The sequence below is a fragment of the Monomorium pharaonis genome, chromosome 1 (genome assembly GCF_013373865.1).
Source record: "Monomorium pharaonis isolate MP-MQ-018 chromosome 1, ASM1337386v2, whole genome shotgun sequence".
In the NCBI taxonomy this organism is placed as follows: domain Eukaryota; kingdom Metazoa; phylum Arthropoda; class Insecta; order Hymenoptera; family Formicidae; genus Monomorium; species Monomorium pharaonis.
Window position 1 is genome coordinate 36,780,249 of NC_050467.1, and position 20,756 is coordinate 36,801,004.

General features: G+C 41.5%; 1 protein-coding gene across 1 annotated transcript in view; it reads left to right on the forward strand.

Annotated features, from left to right (window-relative positions):
* The window catches only part of LOC105836037 (cilia- and flagella-associated protein 44), a 247,572-nt gene that overhangs the window by 177,303 nt on the left and 49,513 nt on the right, over positions 1–20,756 (forward strand). The window contains exons 13-16 of the mRNA XM_036295384.1: positions 2,010–2,228; positions 18,187–18,300; positions 18,365–18,581; positions 18,690–18,878. Of these exons, the coding sequence (XP_036151277.1) occupies positions 2,010–2,228; positions 18,187–18,300; positions 18,365–18,581; positions 18,690–18,878 (739 nt within the window). The remainder of the gene's footprint in view (positions 1–2,009; positions 2,229–18,186; positions 18,301–18,364; positions 18,582–18,689; positions 18,879–20,756) is intronic.

A 20,756-nucleotide genomic window follows, 5' to 3' on the forward strand; every position in this document is an offset into this window, starting at 1 on the left:
ATATATTACCTATACAGGCTAAAACGGGAATATTATTCATTATTTAATGCGAAAATAAAAGAGATTGAGGTGAACGGAAAAGTGCACCATTATTTCGGGATATCACAATAATAATCGAAATACAAATTTTTCAAATTATACAAATATGAGCGCATCGAGGGAAGTGCTCGAGCCGCTCTAACTATAGCATGGTTCATTATGAATACGTTCGGGGAGACACTACCCAGACAGCACATATAGATTATGAGAACGATAATAGGATATTGCGAAAGTATATTGCAATATTCGTATAATATTAGAGATACGTCTGTGATATGGCGAGTATATACTCATAACGTACTATGTCCGCGTTGCCTTATCCCATAGAATTTCGCTGGCAGTTTGTGAGAATATACCGAATATATCTTAAGAATGTTATACGTATATCTAAAGTATATCTTCAGTATATTCACAATATGTCTACAGTATGTTCACATTATATGGGCTCATGCATAATGAGAGGAATAAGGAACAAGGAATTAAACATACAGAATTAGCAAGAAGAAATAAGAAGAGGAATTAATCATTTCGCACATCAGGAAGCTATCGCGAGAAATGAAGCGTAATATCTGTTGAATACGCTGGGGTGCTTTGGGAAATTATGCTCAGATAATTGTAGGTTATAACCTAAATAATATATGTATATATATATATATATATATATTATTATAGTTTACGTTACTATATTATATCTTATGTGCATACCAGAGTTATCTGGGCGTAATTCCTGAGAAAACCACGTTGTCCGTGAGTTCGTGTTCGCACGTTTACACCCTACACTTCACCACGTGTCTGCATCACACGGCAGACAAAAATGCGTAACGTTACAGATCATAGATAGCGTTGACATGATTCACTTTCGATATTACGCGGATATTTTGGAAATATGTGATAGATATACATGAGATATATCATAGGATATTTTACGGATGTTTTGAGTATATTAGATATAATCTCAGTATATTCAGTAGGAGTTGCGAAGTTCAGTCGCTATATTCTAAGTTTATCTTGAGGATATATCAAAATGACATTCTACTGAGACGTTATATGAATGTTTTACGTATATTCGGTATGATCACAGTACATTACGTATGAGAGTATAATATTCGTACGATATCTGGTGCTGTCTGGGTATTAGCGTTATCAAAACCAGTTTTTGTTCTATTTTTAATGAGTAATAAAGATAGACTGATGCTGGTAGCACTAATAATGTTTTGCTAAACGTATTCTATATCAAGCATTGGCGGGCGGCGAGAGAAAGGAGGAAAAGCGCACCGTCTCGCCGCATCGCACCAATGCTTGATACAGCGCTCCTTTGCATATTCTCATCCTTGTAGTAATCATGTGTTTTTTATAAATTTATCTTTTTATGTAATTTTTCTCCCACAAGTCACCGAGAATTTAAGACTGATATGTCATCATATCAGCAGAATAACCACTCCCAAAAGAATAACTCAACTCCTTTGACTGGCCGGATCGTGTCCCGATCTTAGCTTGTAATTTAACAAGTACTTAACGAAAAGTTACTTTATTTAGTGTTTTAGAAAGCTCTTGAAATAAGCTACAAGAATGTGTAATGAAAAATAAGGGGTGTTATTTAAAAAATTAAAGGTGACCCCTTCACATGACTTTCAGAAAATTATCAGAAGGTTAAATCAATAGCACCATTTTATGTCTCTCTTCGAGCCAAACATCTTTTATCTGAAACATTTTTATCTACTGCGTTTAGTTTTCGAGATATAGGCTGGATCATTAAAAATGAGACACCCTATATATTTATATTTATAACTTTTATTTTCTATTTTACTCTTGCCGAAATAAAATTGTTCACAATATGATACTATTGATAGAGAATTTAGTGTGACAATTCAGATTAAAAAATAATAAACTTCTTTCGTTTTTATAAGAAACTTTTTAATTGAAAGCAGCTTTAAATAAGAAGTCATATTAATTTATATCTTAATTATTAGAAATAATGCGTTGCCAAAGTCTCATCAAATAACTTACAAAGAATGGGAGCTGGATCCTAGAATTACAGTTGATTTGAATAAAGAATTGGATACGGAAATAGCCGTGGTACGCGAGAAATTGGCGTTTAAAGTGGAAAAAAGCGAACTTGGTTTGCAGAAATTAGTAGAATATTTTGTTCGACCTATTACATGTATACCATTTGTCATCTCCAAAATATTGTAAGTAAAAAACGCTTTAAAAATGTAAATTGATGAAAACATTATTATATTTCATATTTTAAAAAAATTTTTTTATTCTAAAGGACTTCGTATCAGATCATATGAAAAATGGCTTTTAGTCTTGATTCTTTTGAAACTTGGGGAAAACATTCTTCAGAGCATGCTGATGAAAAATTGTCACAAACGCAACTCGGTCGTATAGAGTATAGATTGTTTTCGCTCTAAAAGGTCACAAAGGTCAACATGTATAGGCACGGTTACGGGCACCATAGACCTTATAGATATGGACCGGCAATTGCCTACAGTTTGTGTATAGAAAACGGTGTCCAGAAGAGGTGCGAGAGAGAAACAGACTTTTTAGTACTTCTTTCTCTAAAGTTACCGGAAATAACTATCGCGCATGTCAGCGCACATGCATACATATATATACATATATATATACACATATTAAGTTAAAACACGTGACTAGATCCGTGACCAATCATTGGATTTCAATGTATAATATGTGCAAGCATGCGCGAAACATATTTCCGGATTCTTTAGAGAGAGAAGTATGGACATGGTTTCGCTTGGTATTGCCAGTCCGTATCTATAAGGTCTATGACGGGCACATACGATTATGAGAAAGAGATATGCGCGCGCGCAGGAAAGAGAGAAAAAGAGAGAGAGAGAGAAGAATGGGACCGCAGTTAGGTGACTGGTGGAGTGCTGGCTTTAGTTTTGAGGAAGGAAAGAAAGATGAAGGGAAGGACAGTAGGAGAAGATGGAGTGCTGGGAAGAAAGAGGTGAAAAGTCGATCTAAGACGAATCGATGGGGAGAGAGGAAACCAGGACGTACAGGCGGAAGTCTGAAAGAAGGAGTGAAGACGAGAAGATAGAGACAAATGGTGATAGGACAGAGAAAGATAAAAGGCGAGTATAGCAGTGAGATATCAATAATAAAAGCATGGTGGAAAGATATAAGATGAGGCAATCCTCGTGACGAGTTTCATTCTGTTCTGCGTAGCCCAGGCATAGTGGAGGATCCGCACAGTTTCGGCCATCTTTTTTCACTAACACAATGTTACAACAGTATAACTGTGTGACGATGTGGTTACGCAGTATAGTGAAACAGGGCCAGTATTTCGTACACGGTTATCGATAGTTGTCGGTTTGATAACTGTCGTTGCGCATATATTTTCAAATATCAAAATACATGCGCAACGACACTTATCAAACCGATAACTATCGGTAACCGTGTACGGAATAGCAGCCCAGTGAAACACATCTTGTTTCATCGATCGAAAAATAAGGTTATTTCGGAAAAATGTTTATTTATCTTTCAATAATTATGACATTTTTAAAAAATTTTGAAAATTAACAGAGAAAATCGTTGAGTGAGAGCCTAAAAAGATTTTCCTATCCATTCATATTTATTTAAATTTCTTAGTTCAGTATACTGTTCAAATAAACCGCTAGTAACGGCCGACAACTGTGCGGCGTTCTCTATTGGCTGATCCCAAATTGAAACTCAATGATGCGCATTGCCTCACTTTATATTCTTCCATCATGGATAAAAGGATCGAAGAAGAGAGCTGAGCGCGTGGAAGTGAGGTTAAGAGTCAAAAAAGGAAAGGCAGCAGAGCAGATAGGATATATGACGTGTGCATGTATGCGTAAGCGGCCATCTTGAGGCTCACTTTTTATATATAGGACACGTCCGTCGCCCTCTCTGAAACCAAATGCGGTTTCCTATGATTCTTTACTCTTTGAGTGCCTCAAAGTGTTCCTGAGCATTCCCATGCGATAGCCTAAGTATTTCTATGCGATAATCAGAGTGTTCCTGTGTGACAGCCTGCGTTATTTATTTATTTATATTAACTACTAGAAATATTAAGGGGAGTCTACTATTTATAATGCAAATTATAAACCTTATAATAACATTAGTAACAATAATAAATTAAAAATAACGTTATTCTTTAATGGTGGTATTTTCACTATTACTTGCCATGGTATTTTTAGTATTATTACTTTTTGCAACTTTCAAGTATAAATTAATACTCTAATAGCTTTCGATATTTACTGTCAGCACTGAAAACCTAATTTACGTTAAAGGGATGCTGGACTTGTCTGTTTTGCCGATTAAACGTTATTATTTTTAATTAGGCCTATTTTTTACTGATTTCATAGAATTAAAAATCCTTCTCCAGAATTAAAGTATAGACAATAACAAATAGTGCCTACCTATAATTTCATGTAAAAAACGAAAAAAGTTAGAAAATTATACTTTTGTGCAGTCGTCTCATGTCTTTCATCTGTAACACAAGTTTTAAAGATTCTGTATGTATAAATAACTAATACGCACTAATCTTATTACATGAAAGAATAATAAAATGCAGAAATGAGCTAGAAACTTTGGTATAAGAAAAAAGCCTTAGAGAAATTTTTTTATATATATGAGTGAGGAATCGGTCCAAGGCGGTCCGAGGATAGAAACAGAGCATTAGTTTAATTCACAGATTAGTATTAATATATGTACTTTAATTCTGGAAAAGAATTTCTAAATCTATAAAAGAAATATATACGAAATCTCATTAATGATGTGCATAAATGACTCTACATTATCGACCTCGATCAAGTTTGAAAGGCAGTTCAGCATCCCCTTAAGAGGGAGTAAATTTAGGAACGTAGCCTATATTATGATATTAATTTAGCATTTCAATTTTGCGTTTGCATTCTTGGTCATTTTTTATTGGCACACTATACGTGACGTACACTGACGTCACGGCATAATGCGCAAAGGTTTACCTACACTATCCTTACACTACGGTTGAAAAGAGGGTGTATAATAAAAGGTGAAAAAAAAGGCGGAAAAAGGATAAAGAAAAACATAAAAAGAGAAAAAATGAGGAAGGAAAGGTAAAGGAAGGCGGAGGAAATGACAAGAGGGATAGAGAAGAAAGAGAGGGGAGCAGGAGTGCAACAGGAGGTCAGGAAAGGAAATGAAGAAGGAGATGGAGGAAGAGAAGAAACGGGAGAAGACATAGGAGGAAAAAGATGAAAAAGAAGGTGAAAAAAGAACGAAATAGGAAACAGAGGATAGGAGAGGAGATGGAGGAGCAGAACAAGGAGGGAAGAAGAAAGATGGGGGTTACAGAGGAGGCGGAAAGAAGTAAGGGAAGGAGAAAGAAAAAAACAAGCTTCGAAAGTGAGAAACAAAAGGATGAGTAGAAAGAGAAAATGAAGGAGAGAAATAGGGAATAGAACGGGGGGAAAGCCGATAGAAGAGGAGAAGAAGAAGGCTGAAGAAAGAAGGGAGGAAGAAGACAAAAGAGAAAAGAAAAGGGAAAAGAGAAGAGTCCAGGGGTGGAACATGTACGAGTCAGAGGAGAACGAAGGGAGTGAGGGAGATAGGAAAAGGAGAGGAGAAGAAATAGAAATGAGTGATGGAGGAAACTGAAATAAAAGAAGGCATACAAATGGAGGGAGGAACAGAAGAGAAAGGACAGTCAGAGAAGGGAAATAGAGGAGAGAACGAAGAAAAGGATCGAGGAAAAAACGGAGAGACTAAGAAGAAAGAGGAAGAAGGAAGAGGAGGAAACAAAGAGGAGGGAGGAGAGTAAGGAAGAGGACAGAAAGAAATGGCAGAAAAGATAGAAAGAAGTGCAGGAAGAAAAAAAAAAGAAACAGGTTTTGAAAGATAAAAATGGGAGGAGAAACCAATAGAAGAAAAGAAAGAGAGGAAGATCAACGAAGGGAAGGAAGAAGAAGAAAGAAGAAGGAAGAGGAGGACAGAATAATAGACCAGAGATGAAATATGGATGGATCAGAGAAGAAATAGTAGAGTAAGAAGGAAGAGAAAAGAAGAAAAGGGACAGAAAGAGATAGTGGAAAATGATGGAAAAGGAGGAGGCGAAGTGGACGAAAGAACAGAAGAGGAGGGTCAGTGACAGGAGGGAAATGAAGGAGAGAATACAGAAAGGATCGAAAAAAGGTCTGAGAGATTAAGAAGAGAAAAGAGAAAAGAGGAAAAAAGAAGGGAGGAGGAGAAAGAGGAATGTGATACGGAGAGGAATAGAAGGAAAGGGCCAAGAAGAAAGATGCTTTGTGGAAAAAATTATGAAGGAAGCAAGTTGTATTGTTTGTAGGACTTTATACTGTTTTGATTAATTGACAATATGTAAAAGGTTTGATGTATCCTATGAAAACATCCCGGCAACCATAAGGTGAATCTGGGATAAACATACATACATACATATTGTCGTGCCCCTGGTCTCGGGACATAGTACGAGATCACTGCCGATGGCTTCTCGGATCAGGTGTCCAAAAAATAATGCCGAGAGTAGATACAAAAAGATATATTTGTTCCAACGTGGTTACAATCTTCAATTAGCGAATCCGAATAGACAAGTGTCGTAAACGATTAAGTATGATTATGCATTACGACGAGCGACATAGATCCGTCGCTGTATTGATTTGTTGCGCCTTGCGGTACAACAAAATATTTTTGCCGTACCTTGCGGTGCGACAAAAGATTTTTTGGGATTCGTTGTCGCCCAAGGAGTTAGAACTCGCGGAAAGAGGCGGTTTTGTAGGCAGGGTCCTCAAATCACTCACTCACTGATTTTAATTTAAACTGATATAAGATTTATTTCTGTGTTGTACACTGGTTGCGGTCGGCGAAGGTGCCGCGTCGTGTTACAATAGATTAGATACGACGCGTGACTCGGAGCTACCGCGTCGTCTCGTTGCTCGCTTGCTAGCGGCTAAGTCCCGAACTCTTAATGCACTTGTACGGGCCGTACGTATCGGCTTGATTTCTGATTACTGATCCCGCTGGCCGTTGTTCGGCAGCGGCTTAAATAGTGTCGCGGATTTAATTATTAGTGGGGGCATCGGGCCCTCCGTATGACCATATATGGTCATTCCCGCGCGCATCCGGCGCGCGGGAAATATTTGCGAGTTTAGCAACAATTGCCAAAATGCAGGTATGCATTTCCGGTGGCATGATTGTTGCTAAGCTGGCTTCACTACTTCGTTAAGGTGGCTGGTGCGTTGCCCAGTGCGATGACCGGCCGGCAGCGCACGAGGCATGTGTCACCTGACACCTTATGATAGCGAGCCTTCCTCGGCGAGCTATCTTATTATTTTAATATTTTATTTCCTTTATTTTATAATATGTATTTATTGGTTGTGAGTGTTTCGCTCACAACATCCCTCCCCCGTAAAAAAAAACAAAAACGGAGGTACGAAGTTTTTGTATATTTAATTAAAAACGCGTGCTACTGCTACGCTTTAAAATAGATCTGGGAATTGTATATTCCGAATCTATGTCTAGTGTGACTCGCTTCTCATGGCTGTTTCTTTTTTTCTTTTTTATTACAATAACAGTTATTATTATTGCTAGTATTATTACAATCACTGTTCCGCTGGTAGCCGTTGGATAGATAAAATGTGGTGATTGAAAAATTGTATTCGGTTGTTCGTTCAATCTTTTGTCCATTTCTATAATTTGTTTGTTTAAGTCCTCTAACTTTGAGGAATGTAGGACAATGTTTTGTAATTCTATCGGTTTCACTGCATTTATGCTTAGCTTTGCTTCGTTCTTTAGTATAGAAATATTGTATTGTGGTAAAAATGTTTCTATTTCTGTACTGTGTGATAACTTAGGAGACTTTATTATCGTGTCTTCCGTCATTAATTTGCAGTTGTTCTTCAATATTATTTTACCCGTTTTTTCAATCACTTCCTTTATCTGTCCGTGGTCTTTACAATAAAATGTTACAGTTTGTTTTTCCTGTACGGAATATAGCCATGAGTGCGAGTCGCCTAAGGCTATCCAAAAACTATGGTTAGACGCTATGTTTATAATGTTACAATTTTCGTGATATTTATCGGTTTCTAAAAACGTTTTGACTTCACACACGGAGTGTGGATTAATCCTGTTCGCAGGATAATTTCGCTCGCATAGGTAATCTTTATTTATCTTCATACAATTTTGTAAATCGTTGCGCGGTAAGGTTATATACGTGTGCTGATCCCCGTCTATCGCTATGGTCGGATACCTGATGTCTATTACAGAGAATGTGTTATTATGTTCTGGCACAGGTAGTGCTATCACATTTAATATTTCGTATTTTGACGTCGATATCAATGGAAAACGCAAAATCGTGTATATATTTACGCTATCGCAGTATGCGCTTACAAGTGCGAATTGTTCAATAGTTGACCACTCTTCCTGGTTTGCTCTAAATGGAAAGTAGAGTCCTTCCGGGAGTTGAGAGTTCGCATCTTTAAGCAGTTGTATAATATGGTCTATAGGCGTTAGTCTGGGGTGCATTATACCCCTTTTTAATAGGGTGACGTAATCTAAGACGTCCTCCGCATCGCGAGTTAACTCTGACAGTACGGTGCTGATAATTATAAAATTTGACTGTATGTTGTTTGCGCGTTCGCTCTCTAGTAGTTCTAGCTTGAGATTTTTGGTTGCGTTCGCGAGAAGGTATTCGTTATGTTGTACTGTTTTTTCTGTCTCGTCGATGTGCGCTATAGTTGCCTGAATTATTTTTAATTGGTTTTTTACTGCATGCTGTGATGACTGTTGTGCGTCATGTAGTATTGCGAGTTGTTCGTCAATTGTCTTTTTGTCATCGGCGTCCATTGTACCGAATAGCGATTTGGCTATTGAGCCTACTCCGTCGATCAGTCCTCGTTTCTGTACTGTCGGCGTCTTATATGTGTCAGTAATTCGCAGGATCAGTCGATTTGTCCTTTGGTATTCTTTTGTGATGACAGTGTTAAAACTGTCGCATATAGCCTTATTCATTACCGCGACGATTCTACATAAGTTGTCAGTTTTTTGCACATATTTTTCGATTTGCGTCAGTCTTTTCGATAAAGACGCGGTGTTTATCTTAATTATTAGTTTCCATTGCGATTCTATTGGTCGGAGTCTACCTATTTTTTCATAGTAGATCCCCGGATGATGGGTGAATTTTTCCACTTGATACAGCGTGTCGCTTCCTTGAGCTGCTGTTGCCAGGTAGATACATATGAGAAGTCCCCTGCAAGGTGGTTTATTATTACTGCCTTGCATCTTATTAATCAGCAATATTTTATCTCGTCGACGTGCTCTTCTTTAATTGTGCGTGAGAAGAGGTGTAATGTTTATCTATCTCGGCTAATGTTGCCTTTGGGTCGACTGTCTTGGACTGTTCTAAGATCAGTCTTGTCCGAGCTGTCGTGCGAGATATTTTTTATTTCTTACGGTTCGCGGAAAAGAAAAAAGTTTTCATTATGCAGTTATTAGTGCCGCCGTCGCCACCCCCGTCGCCTAATCCGGGGGTCATCGCGTTAGATGATGCGTCTCCGGACGAGGGCGAAATCGTCGGGGTCTTCGAAGACCAGGTGGAGGACGCGGCGGAGTATGAGGGCTCCGAGGAGGAGCAGAACAATGTGTCCTCCAGTGAGGATGAGGATGTGTCCTCCAGTGAGGATGAGGACTCCGATGTCTCCGAATCCGGGAGTGCTCCATATGCTTTTCCCCCGTCTCCCGGTATGATAGACCGGTTACTGGAGGATATTGGGGTCTCCGACTCCGAGGAGGAGTGGGACCGAGGTTTCGGTGCCCTGGAAGGACACGGAAACTTTCTAGGGGAGGGGGGGAATGAAGAGTCGGAGGAGTAGTTATTAGGACCTCCTCTCTCTTTTAGTTTTTTAATTTGTAGTTCGTAAGTTATAGTTTAAGTGTAGTGTTTAGTGTTTGTTCCTCCCCCTCTTGAGTTAGTTATTTCCCCCCTTTTTTTTTCTTTTGCGTGCCATTTGGATGGGATCGTTTGGGATGGATTACTCAGGCGTTTTTCAACCTGGTGAGTCTATTTTTATTTATTTATTATTGTTTCTACTCTCTCTCTTCTTTTATTTTCGCGTTATCCCTCAATAAACGGTTTAATGCGATTTACGTGTACGCGAATTGTCCGTCTTCCCCTTTTTACCGTATAATTAACGTGCGAATGTCTTTCGGTAACTGTATAGGGTCCGGTCCATTGCGCGTCTAATTTTTTAGAACGCCCTCGGCGAAGCGTTTCGTCGAAGAGTAGAATTTTATCGCCAATTTTATAATTAGTTTCCTTCACGGATTGGTCGTAATAATCTTTCGACTTTTGTTTTTCGTCCCTTATGTTATCCTTGGCGATACTATTAGTGGCGCGTAATCTTTCCCGTAACTCGAGCGCATAGTCGTCGTAACTGTACGTCCTTTTAGGCGGCTTGGCTAGCGCTGTTGGTAATTCGGGGGGATGCCCGTAAAGTAATTCAAAGGGAGTGTACCCTGTTGCGGTGTGGGGGGTGGTATTATAGGTGTAGTTAGCATACGGAATCCACTCGTCCCGGTCCGTCTGATCTTTATTAATGAAATGCCTTAGATACTCGGCTAAAGTTCGATGCGATCGTTCTAATACGCCGTTGCTTTCAGGGTGATAAGCAGTCGTCTGTATCTTCTTAATTTTGAGCAGCTTGCAAGTATTCTTAAATACTTCGCTCATAAAATTAGTTCCCTGATCTGTTAAAATGCATTCCGGAATTCCATATTCTAAAACGATTTTCGTCACGAATGCCTTACTTACGGTATTCGCTTCTTGGTTAGGAAGGGGCATAGCCTTAATTTTGTTAGGTGGTCCTGAAATGTCAGCAGATACCGATTTTCGTTATTTGTTATGGTTAACGGTCCGACGATATCCAGCGCGCACTTTTCAAAGGGTCGGCTTGGTGTATCGGTGATAACTAGCGGTGCTTTAATTCTGCGAGAGAGTTTGTTCTTCTGGCAGAGTTCGCATTTCTTTATGTATCTCTCTACGTCGGCTGTTAATCCATGCCAGTTGTGTTTCAGGCGTATTCGTCTTATCGTTCGCTCAATTCCCTGATGTCCTCCTGTCGGGGCATCGTGGTATTCATATAGAATCTGTTTCTTTTCTTCTTCAGTATACTCCTGTATACTTTCATTATTTTTTATCGGCGTGCTTAGTTGTGTGTGTACACAGTCTTCTTCGAGCGCGAGGATCTTATCCGAGTCTTCCGTAACGTGAGCCTCCCGCTTCACGTTTCGACTCAGCGCGTCGGCGTTCGCGTTCGCTCGACCGGCCTTGTGTATGATCTCATAGTCATACTCTTCTAATTTTAATCGCCATCGAATTAGTCGCGATCCGGGGTCATTTACGCTAAATAACCATGTAAGTGGTTTATGGTCTGTCACTATTTTAAATTTTACGCCGTACACATATGGGCGGAAATGCTTAACAGCCCATACGATTGCTAGCAGCTCCTTTTCGGTAGTGCTATAATTTTGCTCCGCGCGATTTAACACTCGGCTTGCGTAAGCAATAGGACGGTCGCTACCTACCGGTCCCTGTGACAGGACTGCTCCGATTGCATAGTCGGAAGCATCCGTGGTCACGTTGAATTCCTGGGTGAAATCCGGATATTGTAGCACAGGTGCCGTCATCAATTTTTCTTTCAATGTATCGAACGCTATCTGCTGTTCGGTAGTCCAGACGAACTTTTCAGTTTTCTTTGTTAGCTTCGTCATTGGCTTAGCAATTTTAGAAAAGTCGCTGATGAATTTCCGATAATAACCTGCAAGTCCGATAAAGGATTGAATATCCTTGACTTTGCGTGGTTCTGGAAAATCTTTGATTGCCTGTAATTTTCCGGGATCGGGTGCTATCCCGTCCTCTGAAATAATATGGCGGAGGTAATTCACCTCTTTTCGAAGGAACTCGCACTTATCGGGTTGTAGCTTCAGATTAGCTTCCCGTAGGCGTAATAGCACTTCTTCTAAGCGCTTGTTATGTTCCTTTAGACTTGAGCCGTATATGACAATGTCGTCTAAATACACGAGGCATCTAAGTCCTTGCATTCCAGTAAGCACAGAATTCATTAGCCTCTGGAATGTGGCTGGCGCATTTTTAAGTCCGAACGGCATCCGATTGTACTCGTAGTGTCCATACGGTGTCGAGAATGCGGTTTTCGGCTTATCATGCTCAGCCATGGGTATCTGGTGGTACCCCGACGCTAGATCTAGCGTCGTGAAATATTTGGCATTTCCTAACTGGTCTAATATTTCATCAATATTCGGCAGTGGAAATGAGTCGCCAATAGTTAAGTCATTCAACTTTCAAAAGTCAATCACTATTCGAAGTCGTGATTTTCCAGTCGAGTCAGCTTTCTTCGGCACAACTAACAAAGGTGCGTTCCACTGGCTCGTACTAGAGCGGATAATGCTATTTTTCAGCATTTCCTTTATTTGTGTACTCACTTCCTCCTTATGTTTGGCGGGGAGGCGATACGGTCGCACGTTCACAGGCGCGGCGTCGGCTCGCGTGCTGATCTCGTGTTTCACCGTCGAGGTACACGTCAGAGGTTCTCCGTTTAAATGAAATATATCCTGATATTCATTGCATATCCGATTGAGTGCCTTTCGTTCCTCTGGATTGAGATGCTGCGTGCGTAATAGTTGTCATATGCGTTCTCCGCGGGGAAGCTTTGTCTCGCATTCCGTTTCGGAGGTCACGACATAGACTTGTTGCATGACATCTTCTTCGATATCTTCCACGGTAACGATCGGTGTGGTGATTTCCACTGGTCTATCCGTGGTGTTAATTATGCTTATAGGGCACATAAAATTTTTCGGCTCTACCATGCATCTGCCAATGTAGATGCCGGGCGAAGTTTCTTTGGCTCGGATTACCCCGGTTTTATTTCGGTTCGTTACTGCACGAACGATGGTTTCGCTGCGCGGTTTTAAAATAATCTTATTATATGGTTTAAGTCGCAGGGTGACGTCTTCTATGGTCACTGTCTTATTTTTGTAGTCGCATGATACATGCTGTTTGCGCAGGAAATCGAGGCCGATTATCCCTTCGTATTCCATAGGGAAATCGTCTCTCACCACGTATATGGCGTGTTTAATTTCTCGCTCGCCTATCGTGATAGTGGCTTGCATCTTTCCTATAGTATGCACTCGGTGGCCAGTTATTCCTACCAGTGATACTTCTTCGGGATAAATTCGTGTTTTTCCCTTTAGGTTTTTTACCTTTATTAATGATATCGTCGCGCCTGAATCGAACAACATGTCGATTTTACCAGCGCGTGTTTCTTTGATTGGGAGCGTAATTAGGTCAAGACCGTCGCATCGTGTGCCGTCTCGTCTTACGTGCGTCACTTGATACGCTCGAGCGCGCGTACTCTGTGTGCGGCTCGTCGCTCCTTCTTCCTCGCTACTGTGCTCGGAGTCAGAGTTTCTTTTTTGCGTTATCGCTTTCTTTCTCGCTCCCGTTATCTCGGTGCTTTGCATTTTTCCTTGCGCGTTCGGTACCTTTGCTTTAGGCCGTCCGTGTAGATTCCAACACTCGTTGCGAGTGTGTCCGCGTTTTTTGCAATAGTTGCAATGCTTGTCGATTGCATTTATACGTTTGTCTGGTTGCGGCAGGGCGTATCTATTACTGCTCCTGTTATTCCGGCAATCCTTACTGTAATGGCCATACTTGCCGCAATTTCGGCAACGGGCATCGGACTTGTCGTAATGCCTCGGCGAGTCGGGTGTCCGTCTCGTGTTACTCACGGCGGGACCCTTGATTCTTTCCTCTGCGCTTGCGGCTGCTATCGCATCCTGTAGCGTAACGTATCCGCGCGATCGGACTACTGCCTTTGTATCTTCGCGTAGCCCTATTTGATAGTTTTCCAATGCTTGCTGCTGCAGCATTTCTAAAATGATGCGCTTATGTTCGGCCGTGTATTGGTGTCGGCCTTCGATCATCGACTCGTACAGGTCTATTGTGAGCTTATCCGTACGCAATCCGTAAGCTCGAGCGCTTTCCCCTGGCCTTTGCTTCAGGGTATTGAAATCGAGTTGTAAATGCGTTGTGCTTCGTTTACTCGCATAGCACGATTCTAATTCCGTTCTTAATTGCACGAAATCGCTTATTCGTCGTGTCTGAAAATCTAACATGGCGCGTCCCTTCAGTTTGGTACACAATATCGCGCCTAGTAAGGACACTTCATCCGACGGATCTATGTTCTCGATCGCGTAAGTCATGGCGCTCAAAAACTCCTGTAATTTACTCGCGTTGCCGTCGAACTCGGGTATCATTCCGCGAGCTTCTTTTAATGATAATATTCCGCGACCTCTCTGTCGGCGCACGTCGTCGTCCGGGTACTCGAACGCGGTTTCTCGCCGGCTATATCGCGTTTGTCGAGGCGCGTGCGGACGTAGTGTTCGCGAATTTGTTTCTCGCACCTCGTTGACTTCGTTGGTCAGTCTCCGGACCTCGTGCATCATTGCACGTAAGGCTTCTCGTATTTCCTGCACATCGTCTCTTTGCGTGGCAGTGCGGGCAAGTCGTGGTGCATTAGCACTTAGTTCGTGGTGCAGATTCTGTAATTCCTGTTCTGCACCGGCGATGAATTGTTGGGTCTCTGCTTGATCGTCGTTAGGCATTGCGTCCGTTTGAAAAAAGTCAGCTGGGTCGAAAATGTCGGACTCGTATGACGTAAGTGAGAACTCGCCTCGTGACGAAACGCGACTAGGGGTGCGACTCTCGTACGGTCGTGTTCGTCGTTCTACACGGTGTTGCCGTGTCGCGTTGAATTCGCCTTGAAACAAACTCGCGTCGAGGTTCGCGAATGGGAATTCTCGTTCGCGGATGACGTTTTCCGGTAACTCGCTATCGTACGGATCTAGTTCTCTACGGACTCTATCGCGTGCTTCTATGACGGCTTGTTCGCAGTATTCGATAGCTCGAGTGGCTTGCTCGCTATGCAACCACGAGTTGTTTGCTATAGCAGCGTCGTTGTCTTTCGACATTCACGCCTATTCTACGCTTACGATAATCGTTATGTGATTACCGGGGGATCAACACGTTTTTACTATTAATAGGGCTTATCGCTTTGCCCTTCGTATTTCGCTTTATACAATATTATTTCGACTTACAGTAACGCTGCGCTTCGCTTCATGTTGTCAGCTGTGTATTGCGGTAGGTCGGTACTCCGGTGTCGCTGATTACGCTGCGTTGAGTGTGAGCCGTGGCTGAGTTCTGCTCGGCGGGCTCGTCCAGTCAGCTGGTCCTCGAGGTCGTTCAGCTGCTCTCGGCTCGTGACGTCGGTCCCTTGGCCTTGTAGGTAGTTCCTCGTTGGAGTTGTTTGCCTTCCTTCCTGGCAGTTAATCGATCCCACCGCTGCCACCAATTTTGTTGCGCCTTGCGGTACAACAAAATATTTTTGCCGTACCTTGCGGTGCGACAAAAGATTTTTTGGGATTCGTTGTCGCCCAAGGAGTTAGAACTCGCGGAAAGAGGCGGTTTTGTAGGCAGGGTCCTCAAATCACTCACTCACTGATTTTAATTTAAACTGATATAAGATTTATTTCTGTGTTGTACACTGGTTGCGGTCGGCGAAGGTGCCGCGTCGTGTTACAATAGATTAGATACGACGCGTGACTCGGAGCTACCGCGTCGTCTCGTTGCTCGCTTGCTAGCGGCTAAGTCCCGAACTCTTAATGCACTTGTACGGGCCGTACGTATCGGCTTGATTTCTGATTACTGATCCCGCTGGCCGTTGTTCGGCAGCGGCTTAAATAGTGTCGCGGATTTAATTATTAGTGGGGGCATCGGGCCCTCCGTATGACCATATATGGTCATTCCCGCGCGCATCCGGCGCGCGGGAAATATTTGCGAGTTTAGCAACAATTGCCAAAATGCAGGTATGCATTTCCGGTGGCATGATTGTTGCTAAGCTGGCTTCACTACTTCGTTAAGGTGGCTGGTGCGTTGCCCAGTGCGATGACCGGCCGGCAGCGCACGAGGCATGTGTCACCTGACACCTTATGATAGCGAGCCTTCCTCGGCGAGCTATCTTATTATTTTAATATTTTATTTCCTTTATTTTATAATATGTATTTATTGGTTGTGAGTGTTTCGCTCACAACAGATTGATCCGGGTGTTCGGGCGATGTTGGCGTCGTTGGATCCTCTGTTGGTGAAGCTGGAGGGGCCTCCGACAGCGTTTACGTGCCCTGGGTAATGACACTGCTTCCGGCAGTTTGAATCGCCCTGGTCACCTGGTCGATCAGGGTACGTCGATGGGGGTCCCTCGGCTTCTTTGGGGAATCAATGCGGATTAGCCTCTAGGAGAGATAGAATATTTCCGCGGCCACTGGCCGGATATTTCCAGAATAGCCCGCGAATTCCGAGCGGGAGTATAGTCAGACCCTGCGGTCCGGTTTCTTGATACTCTCCTCCGCGGGAGCATCCCAGATGCTCATAGTGTAAAACGGACACCATCAATCAGATTGTTGAGTTAGTTAGGGTTAGGATGAATTTATAGAATATGATTGATACTGTCCGTTTTACACTGTGCGCATCTGACACTCCTCTCCACTATCTCCCGAAGGAGACTTTAAAAGCCCAAGAGCGCACTCCGTAATTATGAAGGTCCAAAAGCTCTCTTCGAATGTTACTCTACTAGCTGTCAGGTAGGCCTTCAGATACTCTACCAACACACAGCGTAAATTGATTTCTTGCGGATGGTCCAGTTTTAATTCCTTTAGGCCGTCATGTTTCTTACTAAAAACCCTGAAAGAAAGATTGGCCATTGTTAGTCTCCATCTAATTGAGTGGCCCTCAAGATGGCGACACCAATAAAGAATCCAGTTTACCGAGCGCGACAGGCATAAAATTTAAATATACCCAATAAAAATATTTTCGCTTACATTTATATTATAGTGGTATGTGCGTAGTGGTGGTGTATGTATGTAGTGGTGTGTAAGTTTACGTATGTATGACTGCCATTTTGGGCACGTGGCCAGTCTCTCTTTCAGGGTCTCTATTTCTTGCGGGTGAAACGCGCTGCGTTTTCGCTTAGCGGTGGTCTCGTACACTACTCACGGCTACTATGGTCGCGGCCGTGGCTACGGATGCTGCGCGGCGCCGTATTGCGGTGTTTAGTAGCTGCCACAGTACACACACACACACATGCGCGCGTGCGCGCGTAAACACTTATCGCTCTTTTTCCGTGATCGTATGTGTCCGTAACCGTGCCTATAGATGCTGAAAGTGAGTGCCAGATACGAACAGTAATAAACGGACACAGCAAGCTGAGTGAAACGGATACAGTGCAAAACAGATACAGTCGCAAACCCATATAGTGCAGAGAATGCTTTGCGCGCACGCACGCACGCACGCACGCACGCACGCACACACACACACACACACACACACACACACACACACACACACACAGAGACGGGTGCAAGGGGGGCCTCCGGTCCCCTTCCTGCACCCACCCGTCGGTAGGGGTGTTCTGGAAAGACACAAATCCATGTGGTAAATCTGTTTGTACTGTGTCCGTTTCGAGTGAGTCCCAGATGCGCACAAATCGAAACGGATACCACCAATCAAATTCTATAAATTTATCCTAACTCTAACTAACTCGGCAATCTGATTGATGGCATCCGTTTCGATCTGTGCACATCTGGAGCGCTCCCGATGCTGACCTTTCTGACCTAGAGCGAAAACGATCCATACGATCGAGTTGCGCCAGTGACAATTTTTCATTAGCATGCTCTGAAGAATGTTTTCTCCAAGTTTCAAAAGAATTGACTGAGAGCCATTTTCTATATGGTGTAATACGGGATCCTTTCTAAAAAAATATTTAAATTTTTCTTTAAATTTTCTTAAACTTTTGTTCAAAAATTATAAAAAAATAAATCATGACCCTCTATTTTAAAATTTACATATGTCAAATTTTAAAAAGATGTAAATTTTTGTATTAAATTTATATGAAAAATATGATCTTTTTCTGAAAAGTTCTAAAATTATATAGAATGTATAAAAAATCTATATATATAAATATTCTTAAAAAAGTATGTAAAAAATCTAAGAAAATTTCATCCGAAATATAAAAATATGATCTGATATTTATGATGTAGAAAACCGGAAAAAATTGTATTTTCTTTACGCCAGCAAGTCTTGGACATTGACGTTCCTTCACAGCATATCGATACGACAAAACATACACACGAAAAAGAAGAGAATGAAAATAGGTAATTCATATGCTTCAATAAATTTATTGTGAGCAAATTCATATGTCTGTCTTTATATAAATAGTATAATGGATGGCAAAATGGAACATTATAAGAAGCAACAAGAACAAGATAAAACAGAAATAAGCGATGAAATTAAAATAGCAGAAATCAGACCAGTCGCAGAATTTTTAAAGGACATGAATTACGAAGATTTAGACAGCAGCCTGGGAATTCAATTAAATCAAATGTTACGTAAATATATCTTGAGGAAAACTAAATTGGAACAACGCGAGAAAGAAGTTAGTATAGCACAAAATAAATTAGTATAAAATTAAATACTTTTGCTATTATTATATAATATTTATTATGTACATTATTATTATTAATAATTCCTTAATTTTATTCAGTGGAAAGTTATATATAATGACAAACCAGACATAACTACCACTCATACGCACGATATATTGGTTATAGAGGAAGCAAACAAAACTATCGGCGATTATAAATTAAAGACATCTTCCACTTTCAATTTGCTGTCGGAAGAACGAGATACTATCTCTTCGAAATATGAAGAATTATTAAACTGTCAAAAAAAGGTATATATATATCCTAATAAAAAAAAATTTAGTAATTATTTAGATTAGGAAACATCACGTCAATGATTTTTATAAATTAGTCGGAGATGTGGTATAGTTTTGAGGTAAATATTTCAATCAGGGAAGCCCGCCTCGATGACCTTGACCTTGATATATATTATAAAGGTCACCCTTCTGAATGAGGAACCTCAAAAAATTTTTATCCATCGCTCATGATTCGTTAAAAAGTTATTAACAAAAAAGTTTTATAAATATGATACATAATATATCTGCTTTACTTAAAGTCATAAATCCATATGGTACAAAGAACACGTAGACGGAGTACTTCGCTCTTCCCCTACATCTCCGCATTAATTTTTATAAAACACGTATTTTTACGTGCTTTAAAATAAGAAAATCTATAAATTTATCATTATTCTAATCTAAATCCTATAAAGAATTATGAGTAAATCTTAACAAAAAGGCTAATTATGTAGTTATACGAAGCCACCTCCAATTTCAATGTCCTTTACTTTGTTATCAAGGTCATCATCCTGAGTAATGTTGTGAAGGTTTTAGGTTCGCGCTTCGCATTTATTAAAAAGTTATTAACTTAGAAAGTTTTCACGAATTATTTGTAATGGTAATTCTTTCGAACCACGGCTCCATTTCTAAATGAGCTGAAATTTTTGGGAGCGTCCCAGATGCACACAATAATAAACGGACACAGCAGGCTGAGTGAAACGGACACAGTAACAAGCGGACACAGACCAAATGCGCACAGACCAAATGCACACAGACCAAACGGACACAGTAATAAACGGACACAGTAACAAACGGACGTGTCCGTTTGTTACTGTGTCCGTTTGGTCTGTGCGCATTTGGTCTGTATCCGTTTATTATTGTGTCCGTTTGTTACTGTGTCCGTTTATTATTATGTCCGTTTATTACTGTGTCCGTTTGGTCTATGTCCGTTTCGCACTGTGTCCGTTTGTTACTGTGTCCGTTTGGTCTGTGTCCGTTTCACTCAGCCTGCTGTGTCCGTTTATTACTGTGCGCATCTGGGATTCACTCTAAGAAGCCACTATAAAAAATTTCAGCCTATTTGAAGATGTAGCATGGTTCGGAAATTACCGTTTCAGCTGCGGGCAGAGTGAGCCTGGTTATTCAGCTCTTCTTTTTCTAAGAGCTCGGATGTGGGGGTGCGCCATGCCCCAGAGAGGTATTCCTTCCTGCACTGCGTGGATCTTAGGCGCAAGACTTGAATTTGAACATATCCTTCGCGATTCCTCTCAATTTCGCCGGCGACGGCGGCTCCATCCTTCTCGAGCAGTCGTATCCCCGTTCCTCGGGATGTCGCTCCCCGACTCTCTTCTCGTGCGTGGTTCAACGAAAAATGTCTTCCGTTTCCGCTCTCCTCGTCGGGATTTGCGTGAAGCCTGTCCGGATGCCGTCCTATCTATGCGCTAACCAAAAGTGTTTGCTCAGTAATTCATTTTTGCGACAGTATCGAAATTCTCATAATTGTCAGTAATCTAATGCCAAAAAAAGGGTGATGTGACCTGTGTGCTCCCGCTCTTAATGGGGTCTCGGCGGCAGCTAGTTCTTCGCTAATGTTCCGGCGTTCTCTTGGCGTCTTCGGCGAGACAAGGCGTCAAAATTATAAAGCCCTACATGTAGTCGCCAACTTCCACCGTACTCTTAATATAACGCTTAAAAACTCAGATTAAATAGAAAACGGCACACAAGATAGCACACGGACACAAACGAAACGCACCACGCTTTCGCGCCTATTCCCAAGCGAGAGGATGCAGGACCCTCGTGGTGAAAACGCGATCGGGCATTTGCAGCCCTTGTGACGAATGACAGCCTGGAGCTGTCACGTCACAAGATACATTT